The 15,213-nt window shown below is 41.0% G+C and overlaps 2 protein-coding genes across 5 annotated transcripts; one reads left to right on the forward strand and one right to left on the reverse strand.

Moving 5' to 3' along the window:
• The first annotated feature begins 621 nt into the window (after positions 1–621).
• LOC127753765 (uncharacterized) lies at positions 622–8,212 on the forward strand. Of its 4 annotated transcripts, none has more exons than XM_052279191.1 (8): positions 624–1,041; positions 1,821–2,303; positions 2,651–3,031; positions 5,089–5,186; positions 5,307–5,350; positions 5,851–5,891; positions 6,504–6,871; positions 7,709–8,212. In XM_052279191.1, the coding sequence occupies exons 1-7, from the start codon at positions 886–888 to the stop codon at positions 6,825–6,827; spliced, it is 1,527 nt and encodes a 508-aa protein (XP_052135151.1). In that variant the 5' UTR covers positions 624–885; the 3' UTR covers positions 6,828–6,871; positions 7,709–8,212. The 4 variants fall into 4 exon arrangements, 3 of the variants coding, with proteins under 3 accessions (XP_052135151.1, XP_052135150.1, XP_052135149.1); XM_052279190.1 differs by having other exon boundaries at positions 6,504–6,842; XM_052279189.1 differs by having other exon boundaries at positions 6,504–6,809.
• Positions 8,213–12,960: 4,748 nt separating this feature from the next.
• Positions 12,961–14,317, reverse strand: LOC127753768 (uncharacterized). The gene is made up of 2 exons (XM_052279193.1): positions 14,043–14,317; positions 12,961–13,962 (listed from the first exon to the last, which is right to left on the reverse strand). Exons 1-2 carry the CDS (start codon positions 14,239–14,241, stop codon positions 13,406–13,408), a joined length of 756 nt encoding a protein of 251 aa, XP_052135153.1. The 5' UTR covers positions 14,242–14,317; the 3' UTR covers positions 12,961–13,405.
• Positions 14,318–15,213: the final 896 nt, after the last annotated feature.

Below are 15,213 nucleotides of genomic sequence, written 5' to 3' on the forward strand. Positions count from 1 at the left end.
TATAGGGGATAGATGAAAAACGTAATGGTAGTGGCACGGTTTTAATTTTGTAAAATTTCAATGGCACGATTATGAATAGACGAATTATAATGACATTTTTCTGAGTAGGCAAATTTACAAGGGACCACCTATACATTTATCGATAAATTTTCTCCTAAAAATTTGACAGATGTAATTATAGTACAATCGTAGTGTAATTACACTGTAACTTATATGTAATTACAATGTAACTTGCATGTAACTACAGTGTAACTTATACGCAAGTTTTATGTAATTTTGAATCGTTATATCTATTACAAGATTTGTTCTGGTTAGGAAGAAAAAAATCACAGCACACACATATGTGGAAGGATTTGTTCCCACGACCTCCATTTTACCAAAATAACATGTTACGGAGAGATTTTTGGAAGTTATGTATAATTACACTACGATTGTATTATAATTACATATGTTGTCGCTAAATATATAGGAAAATTGAATTTACAATGGCATGGATCCAATTAACCCAAATAATAATACAGTTCCATTCCTATGGGGCTCATGAGGCCTGTTATGCGCTGGCCCACGTGAGGAACGCCGGCCTGCACGCCGCACCCCTCCTCCTCTTCAGGCGTTTCCATCCATACACCATACCCACCCACACTACGGGCCTCTCTTCTCCTCATCCACGACCACGACCACGAGGAGGCGAGCGCCGCCGCACCTCTCCTCCTCTTCCGCGACGAGGCGCCGGTCTCGCCGGCGGAGCCCAGCATCGCCGGCAGATCCACGTCGAGCATCGCGGCAGGGGCAGGACAGGGGGAGGCCGAGGACACAGCGAAAGGGGATCGATCGATCGATCGATCTAGGGTTTTTTGAGCTCCGCCACCCGCCCCCTCCTTCCCGATGGAGACCCCCTCCGCTCCCGCTCCCGGGCATGGAAACTCGGCTCCCGCATCATCTCGGGTGACGTTTGAGGATATGCTTCGCGGCTGCGATCAGAGTTATTATCAAATGCTCGGGTTCCCTGACGCTGCTTCCTACTTCGAGGCAAAGGAGCGGGTAGGTACCCAGATTATCCCTTCTCCGTATGGATCGATCGATCGATCGATCGACCGAATTGCAATATCTTCCCTTCAGACATTCATTTGGCTCACTGGTTATGCAATGATTTTGCGACTAACTATAAATATGGCGACATATTTTTGGGGAAACAAAATACTAGTCTGTTGCTGTTAACAGGTCGGCAACACAGCAAAGAGACGTATTTTGGTTGGCAAAACAGTTAGATTAAATTTCCTGCAACATATAATATTTAGCAAGAATATAACCTAGACTAGATCGGTGGTAAGAATTCATATGAACAAGCTCCAATCAAATTTCAAATTTTTATTATCTATCTATAAAAGTTACATCAGAGTTACAGTGCAATTACAATGTAACTTTGATGTAATTATATATAATTATGGTGTCATTGTGTTGTAATTTTAACCAAACAAAAAGCAAGCTAGTGCTAGCTGTCTGTTCCCGGTGTAAAATGTTGATTTAGCTACCTGTTTCACACTGCTACATGCAGGGCACTTATGGAGTGTAGAAAACTAGTGTTGTCTTCTTTAGTTGTATAGAAGCATGAATCATAACACAGATCAAACGGTCAAACAACTTACTGTGATTAAGCAAAAAATCTGTTGACACAACTATAGCAACTCCAATGATTTTTGGCTTCCTTTGTAGAATTTGTTGGGTCAGTATATTGATTACGCAATGTTTCTTTTTGGGCTTCCTTTGTAGAATTTTGGGTCTGTACTGATTATGCGCTGTTTTCTTGGCTTCCTTTGTAGAATTTGTTGGCTCAGTACTCGCGTCAGGTATTCCCTCTACTATGGCCTATACTGGAGAAGGATAGCCTCACGCGCTTCAATCGACTTTGCCAAGGGTGGTCGCGCTTGATGGGCCTTCGTGGTTTCATTTACCCGGAGATTCTCAGCTCCATTGTCGCCAACAACGCTTTGCGCTGTGCCAGAGTGGCTCTGCAAGGCAGCTCTCCGTTGCGCGGACGTCGCGCTGATCCCAACGGCCGCCACCCTTATGGCTACACGGCTCTCCACCTGGCCGCCGAGACGTTCAGCGTCGAAATGGTCAAGCTCCTCCTCCGCCACGGTGCGTCAGCAAACCACCGCACTGAGGGCGACTACGTCATTGAGGGCCTCCTGCCTCTTCACGTCGCTGTTGAGAATGCCAGCATGCACAAATACCTGGAGGACCATTGGGCTGATGGCCACCCTCTCGACAACCTCATATCTCTCCTCTGTCTGCCGGAGATGGTTTGTGTGCATCTACTTCTTATGCTACAATGATCCATCAAGTTCACCACTATGTTGTTTCTTTTAGTCTGCTCACTTACTTCATATGCCATTACTCTCACTGTTTTGTTTAGTTTCTTATGTCAAGTCCACCTATGCATATATGTAGGGCAAAAATCATTCACTAGTATATAGTTACAGGAAGAAAGGTAGGCTAGCTACCACCATGCCATCATTTGTTAAGTGGACTCTATCTGATTGCAAAGATCTTTTATTTTGCAAAACTAAGCCCAATCACTTCCCCTTATTCGCTGCATGCATCCATCGAAACTTGTTCACAAATTTTTCATGTTGTTTTCCACTTGCAGAAGATGTGCTTGGACACAACTAGATTAATTGCCCAACATACACATAACATTGTTGATGAGTTGTTGGATTACATCGATAATAAGAAGGTTGTCCAGCTAGCAATTTTGCTGCTAGCTTCTCAGAAGCAGCTCCGTGGCCCCATAAATAGGAGTTGTGGCAAGGCTTATCTGAATGGGTTTGAATCTGTTAGACTCCGCACTTATGACGCCATCGGTGCCCTACATGACAAGATGATAGCTATGGTGAATGAGGGGAAAAATGGCCGTGCGCTTAAGAAGCTGAAAGAGAAGGAGGAAGCTCTTCTTACAGCAGCCACACTAGTTGGTATTGTTGACAAAGCTGGTCAAGCTCTTGAGGATTATATTCAGACTTGCTCAGAGGTAGTTCCTAAATGATACCCCCTCCTCCCCTTATTTTGTGATACTGATGGATTTTCCATTTTTCCAATTTCGGTATGCTTCAAATTTCTGTGATTTTTTACATCCATGACTTCATTCTACTAGGGATGCTCCAATTAGTAAAATGTTTTCTTTTGTGACTTGTCAACAATGAACAGTGAGAGAGACTCCTATGCATTATACCATCTAGTCATCATCCCATAAAAAAGAACTAAACATAATCTTCACGTAAACCCAAGAGATTGTCAGTGCTTTATAAGTTTGTGTGATCCTGTTTGACAGTAGAATAATTTGTATAAAAAAAATGTGTTTTGTGTAACTATTTTTGTTGATATGGGATCATTCTTTTTTTTTTATTAATGTAGCTTTTTTTGTCAGTGGTGCAAAAATTAACTAATACAATTTATGATCATTTTCATGCTTTGGGGTTGAAATTTGTACTGTAGGAAATATAAAAAAGAGGGTTCAGTGCCTAGGAATAGGCCTAACATTTAAAGAATATATGGGTCACACTTTTTTTTTTGGGTGAGTGAAACACCTGAATAGGTGTTCATCTGGCCAGTAGAAAATCCATAAGAAGTTATTAAAAAAATATGGAGAATTTGGGGATCCATTTGGAATTGAAGATACATAAAGACTGGTAGATAGGTATCTTATACTAACTTTCCTGTAAAATTCCTTTGGAATGCAAGAAAAACAAAGAAAACCAAGATAGTAAGAGTGTGCAAAGAACACGCCATGATTCCAGAGCTTCCTGCACAGATAGGATCACTACTGCCTATCAGAGCATGAAGTGGCTGTCACCACTAAATCATGCTATCACTGTCATGGTTGGCACTGCTGTTGCCATTCATGGTGGTGGTTGTGATGGAGCCATGGCGGTAATGGGAGGATGGAGAGTACTAGGCTGGTTGGGTTAGGGCAGCCCCAACTTTCCATCACCCTCCTTTCTTAATTTTTTTTCCAATTTCTTTCTTTCTCAATCTCACTTGTGTACAGTGTGGCCTTTGTACTAGGTAAGTAGGTATAACGATCTTCTTTGGCTATTTCCATGAATTTTTACAGCAAATACAGCCAAGTAAACTACTAGTAGTGGCGCAACTAGGAACCGGTCCTAGATCTGCCCTTGCCGTGCACGAAGTAGTGATGGCAATGCACTCCTGGAGCCATGTTGAAAAATGTTACACGAACTCGGTACCATGCCAAACAGTGTTCTTAAGGCTTCGTCTCCTAGGTGACAATGCACTTCTGGAGCTAGGGCTGTCAAAAAAGCTTGAGGCTCGCAAGCTGCTCGAGCTCGTCTTGTCCTAGGCTCAATTCGAGCTCTAGCCGAGCCTGAGCCTTTGCCAAAGCTCGCGAGCTTTGTTGAGCCGAGCTCGAGCTCCTAATGATCCTATAATATATGATTTTAATTACTTATTTAATAAACTAAGAGATCAAATGTCATTTCCATGTATCCCACACAATGAAGTAGCTTGTATTTGTATCATATATTTATATTATTCTTTTTCTCCTCTTTTATTAATGTGATGAACTAGATATTAATTATTTTTTAAGAGCTTCATTAGGCTTGAGTTTGAGCTTATAAGTCAAACTCAGTAGTCGAGCTTGAGCTTGACTGAACTCGAACCGAACCTATATGGAAGCTCGAAGGTTATACAAGCTCGGCTCGTTGACAGCCCTACCCGCAGCCCTCAGCACCTTGCCAAAACCAGAGAGAGAGAGAGAGGGGCGGTAAGACGATGGGAAGAGCATCAGGAGATTCAGGAAGGCCAATGTTGTTGTCAATCTATGTAAAACTGACGGTTAAATATTAAAAAAGTTTGACTTAGGACAAACCTAGATGGACTTATATTTGTGGTCATAATTTCTAAGAGGACAATCGTTGTGTTTTTACTGTGCTGTACTGTTTGTCTTGAGAGATGTTCTGTTCAAGGGTTATTATGTGCCTTGCAGCCACCACCACACTTTATAATTGTTGGAATAATTTCCTTGAACCTTTTTTTAATGATTTTTACAAATATTTTGATGAAACGCAGGTACACCATGAGGAGATTCTTGAACACGTTTCATCAATACTAAACAGCAAGGGTATTATTCCTTCTGGGAAAGGAATAGCCACTGCAGACCTTAAATGGTATGTCATCTCTTAGCTTCACCTTCACTTGTATTCATTCTGTATGCTTTTTATGCACATCTGATGTATAGTTGATGTTTTGCATTTTTTTTTTAAAAAAAATTCCTCCTTGCTTTGAAGCTACCGATATCCTGGGCAAACAATTGTTAAGTCAGATTCACGAGGTTTGTTACTTTTTGGTTGAATTTATATCCTAATACTAGAAATGTGAATTAGTTGTGCAATTTATACTTCCAGTTGTGGGTTGTGGCAGATGCACTACTTTCTAGTATTGCAGTACAAAAAAACCTGATGACCTTATCCAGTGAAAAAGAGGGGCACAACCAAATGTAAAGTGAGTCAAAACTGACTGGGAACACCACTCTGCTGCTGACCACAAGGACAAGTAACTAATCAGCTGTGGTTCTCGTCATATGGTCTCCAGATTTTTTTTATTCTTATATGTATTGCTGCTGACAAGATGCAAGGACAGCGATTTCCCTCCATATTGCGAACATTCATAACAATCTAAGCCGTTGCCTATTAATTAGATTATCTGGCTATGATTAACTTTATGTTGGTATCATTTACACTGAATGCCTTAGGAATTGTGATTTCCATTTCATAAATTGACTTCTGACCAATTCCTTTATTGAACGTATCCACACTGGGGGAACTGATGAAGCTGACAAGTCATATACTCTGAATGCTGAAGGTTGTAAAAGGGTAGGGTGATACTTAACTAAATTGAAATTGCAGATGATATTTCCTTTTCTTATGTCAACATATGGACACTTCTGTATTCAGATAATTTCTATGCTGTTTTTGCAAGTACTTGTAGTATACTTAGTTACTTGACAGCAAAAGCCTTTCAGTTTTGTTAAAAAAAAAATCAGTTTTAGTCTAATCAATGTAACTTGTTGTGACCCTCCAAATAGCATTGCAATTCTAATTTCTATCTTAGTAATTCATGTTCAGTAGTGTTCTAGTCTAGTTTTTATACTGGCAATTCAAATTTTTTGCTGTAGTCATGCACCACATAATTCCAGTTTCGACCTCATCTAATTCACTCAGAGTTTCCTTGTTGTGATTGGTTATTTGTTAAGTCTAATTTGTACTTATAGCATATATTATATTTGTAGTGGCATTATTATTCTGAAGTAACATAGCAACTTGGTTGTTTAAATAATTAAGGTAATATTTGATATAAATTAAATAAACATAATGCGCAACCTCTAGTTGTTGCCATGCTGGTTAACAAGTTACCATGTATACTCATTGCTTCCCGGGTGTGTTGGTTATTTATACATTCAGATGCTATTTGTTTCATGTAAACAGTTCCCTGGAAAGAAAGCACCTAAAGGACTGGCCATAAAAGAAGTGAGAGATAAGTTCTTCCCGTACTGGAGATCGGTTTTTTCTGCTCGTCTACCGGTGAAGGTATTACCACCTTGTGAACCAAGCACCAAGGACATACAATGGACTGAATCAATCAAAGACATCCGAAGTACTGAAGCAAGCAGGAAGGACTTGCAACCCCCAAACAAATCAATTGTGAATCTCGTTTCAACGTCAAAGCCCCGATTGGCATGCAATTATGAATGCAGGAGGCAGCTTTGTGTTGTTGCTTCGATATCTCTTAAGGTGTTAAGGCGCACATGAGTGGATAAATCTATGGTGATATACGTGTTAAAATACCTTTTTAGGTTACTGCTTGATCATCTCTTTTGTTATAGACCCTTGCATGCTCAATGTCGCTATAATCTGCTTGTCTGCCTATATCTTTTTATTTCATTGACTGAATAAGATTAGTAGTTTCCTCAAAGAACAAATTAAGTTCTTAGTGAATAGGCACATGAATTTGTCGATTTTTAATTTTATATTTGATCAGTGGAGTATGCTCGAATCTTGATTGATTGAAACTGTCATGCTAGGTGTTTCAGAAGAAAATAGAATAATGATGCCTCTTTCAAATAAAATGCCTTTGGAATTGTTAAACTTAGGGCAGTGTGGAAATGAGTAGTTGACTACACTTGCATATGAATCAATCATGAAGACCTTATACAGTAATGAGTAGTCAGTGGTAATTAATGCTTAGCTGCAAATTAGTTGCAAGATGACTTCAGATGTCCTTGTGTTGAAATCTATCAAGTTTGGTGACTCATTTGGTGTACATGATACTATGATGTTTGATGTTGCAAACCACCTTTCAGGAACTTATGTGGATTTTGTTCCTGAATGGGACTTGGGCATTTGTTTGTAGCAGATTTTAGTTAACACTGGCAACTTACATGAAAGACTGTCAAAGCAAAATCCTATAATATATCCTTGGTGCAGAAGGCCAGAAAAATGTAGAATAGCATCTAATAGTATGGCATTAGTTTCTCAGACCTGACTAGTTTCTTATTGCATGATTTTCAAGTTTCTACATGTTTTTAAGCATTTGCTTCCTTGTACGTAAATAATTTCTTGTTGCACTTAACTCTCTTTGGAACATTAATTTGGACTATGTACTAACGCTGCTCAATTGCTCATCTTTGCAGAAGCCCGAGAGACCCAATTAGGAGTAACGTGCTTCTTCCTGAATGTGGATTTGCTTCACTTGCCTCTGTATATGCACTAAATAAGTACAAGCATGCTGAATATCTGGACAAAATTATGCTGAAGTACTGACTACAATTACTCAGTCACTTCCACCAACTAATCCGCTCACTGATAGTCGTGATTAGTTATATTTTGCTGGTTTGATCATATGTAAACTTTCAATCTGAACATCTGGCTTCAAGTGTTTCTGTTCTGAACTAAAAAAGCAGTGCTGGAACTGTTCCAGTAAAACCCACAACATTAAATTTTACTCATTTTTGTCTTGATATTTTCCTATTCTGACCACTACTGAAACTGATCCAGTAAAGCATTGACTGCTAGAATCCTAGCTAAAAAAATGTTTTGCTGTGACTAGATTTTTACATGTACCTCTTATTGTTACATGACCAGATTGTTGAGAGCAGATATCTGAAATACAAACCTCTTAAATAAGTATGTTTAAATTCATGTGATAAAGGTTAATGATATATAACTGTGATTTGGCATCCTTTATTTGTAAGTTTAGTAGTTTAATCGTATTGCGCCATGTCACTTCGACAAGTAAATCACAAACCGTGGATGTTTTTGAAGCAACATAGCATTCCATTGTGTGTTTACTTTTCTTCTGTGAGTTCGACGTTGAATTGAACGGCTGATACTAATGTTGGTGTGGATGCTGTACCTACTCTGTTAGTCCTTTGATGCCTGAAATCCCTGAGTACGTTTGAATCTGCAAGCCATAGATCATCGGTTGCCAGTAAAAGTAACTGACCTCTTGGATCAAAATAAACAATGGGACATTAATAAAATTGCTGCATTTTTTTTATGAAACTCAACTACTCAAGTTATTTTGCAAGTACAAATAGTTCAACAAGATACTGAAGAATTATGCTGGAAACGTACATCCTCAGGTCAGTGCTCAACCAAATGTGCTTACAAACAGGTATAGACACGAGTCAAAACAACGCAAGTGCTCTTACAATTAATTTGTTGAAAACTTCTTGGAAACATAAATTTGTTCCTCCTAAAGTAAAAACTTTTATTTGGAGGCTTCTCAGAAATGCTTTACCAACTTCTGTTAACCTGCATCACAGAATTTCTAATATTTCAGAGAATTCTGCTAGATGTGATAACCAGGAAAAATAAGTTCACCTCTTCTTTAAATGCAATTTTAGTAGGCTTACCTGCTTCATTTCTGAACTTAAACTTAGAACAGACTCGTTTAGCTCTATTATCTCAGTTCAAGATATCATGGCTTATGTCCTGGCAAATACTTCCATTCAAGATACCGCTCCAATGCTCGCTGTTAATGCTCTGGCAACTTTGGGAAGCCGGGGATTGATTTTACTTTCAGGTCAAAAAGCTGGGAGCCGATGCAGGTCTGCAATTGGACTCAAGCCATGGTTTCAGCATGAAGATTCAACAAGAACAATCCTCTTCAGATGTCATGTATTACTCTCACATTCCTACAGGAACAAGATGTTTCACTGATGCTTCATGAAGGATAGTTTGACAGATATAGGAATTTTTATACATGATCCCATTACACGTAAAGCTTTTGTGATAAAAGCCTGCAGGGCCAAATTCTCTCTCCTCTGTAGGCAGAACTTGCAGGGATATGCTTCACAATCTGTAATGCCCTTCGAATCTCCAGTGCTATCCGTCTCAAAGACAACTCAACTTTGGTCTCTACTACCTTCAGAACTAATGACCTCAATGTACAAGTATCATTATTAGGATCAGATTTTTGATAGCACAAGTATTTTAAACTAGTGGATACCCAGCACGTAAGGAGTCTCTTAAAAAAGGTGAATTATCCAAGAACCTATGCCGGGATCTACTGAACTTGCCCTAATGACGATTGAAGTGTAATACTATTCCATAAGTAAGCTGACAAATCATGTACTCCTTTCGTTTCCAAATATAAACATGTTACAATTCATATTGTATGCATTGCTTAGGGGCATTAGTAATGTATAAGGGCTTACTTACCTGATGTGATGTGATGGTGGATCAGGGGCTCACACCCCTTTCTCAATATATAGCAAGGAGTATTAAGCTGAGTTTTACTCCCTTCATCTCAAAATATAAAGAGTTTTGGTTAGATGAGACACATTTTATTGTCCAAATTTGTAGTACTAGTATGTGCGAGTGAATGCTTTACCATCCCTCTGCTTTATTTTCTCTCCCTTTCCACTCCCTTCTCCCCCAAATCACCGAAGAGAACCACTCAGATCCAACAGCAGCGGTGGTGCTTGTGCCCGCAAGGAAGACTAAAGGAAGAGGTGGTAACGGCCGTGGTGGCGCTTGTGCTCGAGGGTGGAATTCCGTGGACGTGGCAGTGACTAGGGGTGGGCAGAATAAGGCTGCGTTCGGGAGGAGGGGTTGGGAACCCTTCCTCCTCAGCACGCAAAACGGAGCACCCATTATTGCATGATTAATTAATTATTAGCTAATTTTTTTTTGAAAATGAATTAATTTGATTTTTTTAAGCAACTTTCGTATAGAAACTTTTTTTTAAAAAAAACGCACAGTTAAGCAGTTTGAAAAGCGTTCGCGCGAAAAACGAGGAAGAGGGGTTGGGAACTTGAAGGTAAGAACACAACCTTAGACCGAACCGAAGAACCGAACTGAAAAGACCGAGAAATTCGGTTAGTACTTCGGTCTCAGCCATCGAAAGACCGATTTTTTTTCAGGTAATTCGGTTATAGGCTTCGGTTAACCGAATTAACCAAGAAAATCAAATTGTGTCCTAATAGACCTAGGAAGCCCAATAAGCCCAGTAAATACAACAAACCCTAGAGGGAGTAAGTCACGCGCGCTGCCTCCCACAACCGGTCAAGCCGCGCCGCCTCCAACTCCAATCCCTCGGTCCATCGCGCCGCCTCCGCCCGCCTCCAGCACTGTCTCCGTCATCCGACTCCAGCACCGGCGCTGGCGCCGCCTCCGCCTCTGCCCTCCTCCTCCAGCGTCGGCGTCGGCGCAGGCGCCGCATCCATCGCAGTCGCGGGCATCCATCGACCATCGCGCCGCCTCCGCCTCCACTCTCTGTGAAAAAAATCGGTCAGACCGAGACCGAGACCGAATTTGCCGGTCTTGAGTTTTTTTTTAAAAAAAAAATCGGTCTTGAGTTTCCATAGACTGAACTAACCGAAAAACCGAAGACCGAGACCGAATTTTTCGGTCTGACCGAACGCCCAGCCCTAACAGTGACCCGCATGAGGAGGTCGTGGTGGCGGTGGCAGTAACCAAGGGGCATTCCTATGTAGTGTTTCTCGGGGTCCCCGGTTAAAATTTTCAATTCGGACTAATTTGCGCCATATTAATTAATATATTAGCTAGGAAAAAGTCTATATACTTCCCTAAACTTTGGATGAAAGTTCATATAGCACTCTAAACTTTAAAACCGTACATCTAACACCCTAAACTTTGTAAAACATTCATATTAACCCCTAAGGTGATTTTGGATGGTGGTTTTGCATATTTTGAAAGCTTAGACGGACAACTTTAAATAACTACTACAACATATTTGCATATCATCAGTTGTAAGTCATCAATTTATACAATGATACCATACTATTATTATGTTGGTATTTGTTTGTAAGTGAGAGCTAACAAGTGGGAAAAAGAAATATTTAAGGGGAGATTTTAATATATATGTTCAATGTGTATGCCACATGATCAAACTCATCCAATTTATATAGAAATTAGATAAAAACCACTATACAAAACCACCTTAGAGGGTAATATGAACGGTTTTACAAAGTTTATGGGGTTGCATACCTGGTTTTAAAGTTCAGGGTGCTAGACGTACTTCTATCTAAAGGTTTTTTTTTTTGGGGGGGGGGGGGTTGGACTTTCGGTTTTGCTAGCTAACTGTCGACAGTTTTCATGACGAAAAACTGTCATTTTTTTGGCCGTTGATTTCGTGCTAAGATTTGTGCTGAGATATTTTGCTATCAGATGTAATCCCTCTTTTCACAAGCTAATCCCATCATTACATGTTTATGGCAGATTTGTTCAAGTTATATCTAAGTTACATGCTAGTTACACTGTAGTTACATTGTAATTACATTGTAACTATAGTGTAACTACACTATAACTACATTGTTATCTCTATATAAATTAGATATAAAGTTGCATATATTGTTTTAATACATATATACAAGTTATTATTATTATTATTATTATTATTATTATTATTATTATTATTATTATTATTATTATTATTATTATTATTATAGTATAGTTCTAATGAAATTATATACTATAGTTAGATTTGAAAATTTTCCTAAAAAAACACTCGACAGCTTTTTAGCTAATCCCTTGGACTTTTTCCTATTATCTAATAATTAGATAATTAATATGTATTGGATCCCCGGTAGTTTTTTTTTGGTTCGCCACTAGCGGCAGCATCTCATGGGTGGAACTCCAACGGCATCACCTCTACCCTCCTCCCCTTCCCCATGGGTAGGACATGGATCCTCTACAGTACTGCATTTGCAGTAGCAGTGGTTGACAAGTGGACCCAGTCCCATATGTCAGTGGCAGCTACTGCAAGTGCAGTACTGTAGATAATCCCCACTGCCATGGGTAAGCAATTATATTGGTGGGAGAGAGGAGAGTTCAGAATGAGAGAGATGAACAATTGATTTTGTTTTATTTCGCATAGCCAGTCTTTAGATATAAGGCTAACTCATCTAAAAGGCCTATGTAAAAAACCATTTTTACAATGTAGTACATGCGAGGCTTTAAGGCTGTGTTCGGCAGCCTATGTTCCCAGCACCTCTCCCCCGTGTTTTACGCGCACGTTTTTTAAACTGTTAAACGGTGTGTGTTTTTTTAAAAAATTCAATACAAAAGTTTCTTAAAAAATCATGCTGATCTATTTTTGAAAAAAAATAGCTAATACTTAATTAATCACGTGCTGTTTCCGTTTTTCGTGCGCGGGAGATTCCAATCTCCTCCTAATGAACTCAGCCTAATTGAAGATGAAGATGAAGATAAAGTGTTTCATGTAAAACGAGGTGGTAATAACATGTGATTAATTGAGTTTTAATTATTACAAATTTAAAAAATGGATTAATCTTATATTTTAGAACAACTTTCATTCGCACAAAACGCACCGATTAGCGGTTTGAAAAGCGTGGCACGAGTATCTAAAATTTAATCCAACTTTTGTTAGAGAAAAGAACCAGGAGTGTTGCTAGGACACCGATTTCAATGCACGGAAAGCCAAGCACTTTCAGCCAATCATGTGCTCGTGAGGAAAACTCAAAATTGGACCTTTCCTTTCCTCATTAATCTTTGCTAAACTACTACTCCCTCTATCCCAGAATATAAGTATTTTTAGAGTTAGAGATGGTTATTAAGAAAGTAAGTAGAAGTGAATGGTGGAGAGTTGTGATTGGTTGAGTAGTGGGGGTAGGTGAGAAAAGTGAATGGTGAAGAGTTGTGATTGGTTGGGAAAAGAATATTAGTGGAGAAGTTGTTATATTTTGAGACAAATCTTGAGAGCTAAAAATTGTTATATTTTGAGACGGAGGGAGTAGTATATACAAATGTCAAATGATTATATTTAATAACAGGGGGAGTAATTACCTGAATTATTACCCCTCTAGCCCTGAGCTACTCACTCCACTATACAACAATGGTGATCAGTACAAGCTCGCAATCTGCGGGCTGCAGAAGACGAGCACCTCGTCGAGCTCCGCCCTGCTCTCGTCGCCGAACAGGCTCTCCTTCCCGTCCGGCCGCCTCGCGTACGACAGCCCGAGCCGCGACCGCGCGCCGCGGAGGTCGCCGGCGCCGGCGCTGGAGTCGGGCCCCGTGAACACCCCCATCACGGCGGTCAGCGGCGGCCCGATGAGCAGCCCGTCGGCACCGAACTGCGGCCCGCCCCGCGCGTAGTCGAACAGCGCCGCCCCGCTCCCGCCCACCTTCGGCAGCACCACCACCGCCGCCTCCTCCTCCGCCGCCGCCGCCGCGTCCGTGTCCGTCTCCGGCCAGTAGAAGAGGAAGGCGTCGAGCGTGTCGTAGTAGTCGTCCGTGCTCCGGTACCCCTCCGGGCTGAACCCGCCGAACCTGACCCCGCCACCGGCGGCGGCGGTGCGGCCGACGACGACGCAGGGGCCCTTGAAGTCGCACCGGCGATGGAAGTCCGTCGCGCTGAAGCCGTCCACGGTTGCCTTGTAGCAGCATCTCAGCTCGCGACCTGCAATCGAGCAAGAATTACTTACTGATCAGTAATCGAGCAAGAACTAAATCATCATATCGAGAACGAGAAGAGCTTGCCTCTGAGGTGGGTGTTGGCGACGAGCGACATGGGGAACGGCGGCACGACGTCGTGGTACTGGAACTCCGGCGGCGGCGGCGCGCTTCTGCCGCCCCAGTTGAAGAGGCTGCGCGGGGTGACGAATCTCGCCGCCGGCCGGCAGCTGGGGGTCGTCGAAGGAGCCACCGTCGACCTGCCGCTCGCCATGAACGCCGCCATGGTGAATTGGTGATCGCTCTCTGCTCGGTGTCATGGGCTCATGGCTACGCTGTCGCGCGCGCACGAACCTTATCTGCTTCTGTGGCGGCTGACATGGAGGGGGTTTGATGACACGTGTCGCAGCTTGATTCGTTCTGTTTATCGCGGGCTCTGTTCTCTGGGGCCCAATGGCCCAAGAGCTGAGGCCTGTTTAATGTTTAGTGCTAAAAAAAAGGGAAATTTTGAACCATGCTACAAAAATTTTGTAAAATTTGTGATATGCCACCCTGACCCACATATCATTAACTCATGTGGGTCCTACATGTTATTGAGATACGAGTGGCATATCTCAAATTTTGCAAAATTAATGTGGCATGGTTCCAACAAACCCAAAAAAGATGGGTGTTCATACGTGCATTTTTTAATGCATATATGTAATTCTTGCGGTATCGGAGTGATGATGACTGGCAACAAAAATATATGAATTATACAGCTTTTAAAGGCAAAAGTGTGTTAGCCATAACAATGCTTGCAAAGAAAAAAAAATTTCAGTGTCAAGTACCTTACTAGTATACACTAGAAAAGTAGCGCGCCGCTATATGGCCCCTATGTGTTTACTATCAAGTTTTCCTCTTTCCTTTTAAGTTGTCTTATGATATTTTTTAGATAAATTTGCCCTGTGAATTTTTGTTACTGGTTTCTGTATTGGAGTGGCCGAAGGAGAATTAGACAGTAATTCAGATTTTTGAAGGCTCTAGCTTTCTCCATTTTAGTAAATGCTTGATTTATCTCGGTATTTAACAGCACCATGTGGTCCAATGCTAGCTTGAGATTAATTGATGTCTGTGTGTGTTACAAAGAGGGCAGATACTAAAAGCTGAGACCCCATTAATCTAGATTGAATTTACCTTTTGTTTGTAACTTCACACACATGACTGGATCTATCTAGATCTGCACATAATAATACATATATCTAGATACTTCTATTCATTA

This window comes from Oryza glaberrima, chromosome 11 (genome assembly GCF_000147395.1).
Source record: "Oryza glaberrima chromosome 11, OglaRS2, whole genome shotgun sequence".
NCBI lineage: Eukaryota > Viridiplantae > Streptophyta > Magnoliopsida > Poales > Poaceae > Oryza > Oryza glaberrima.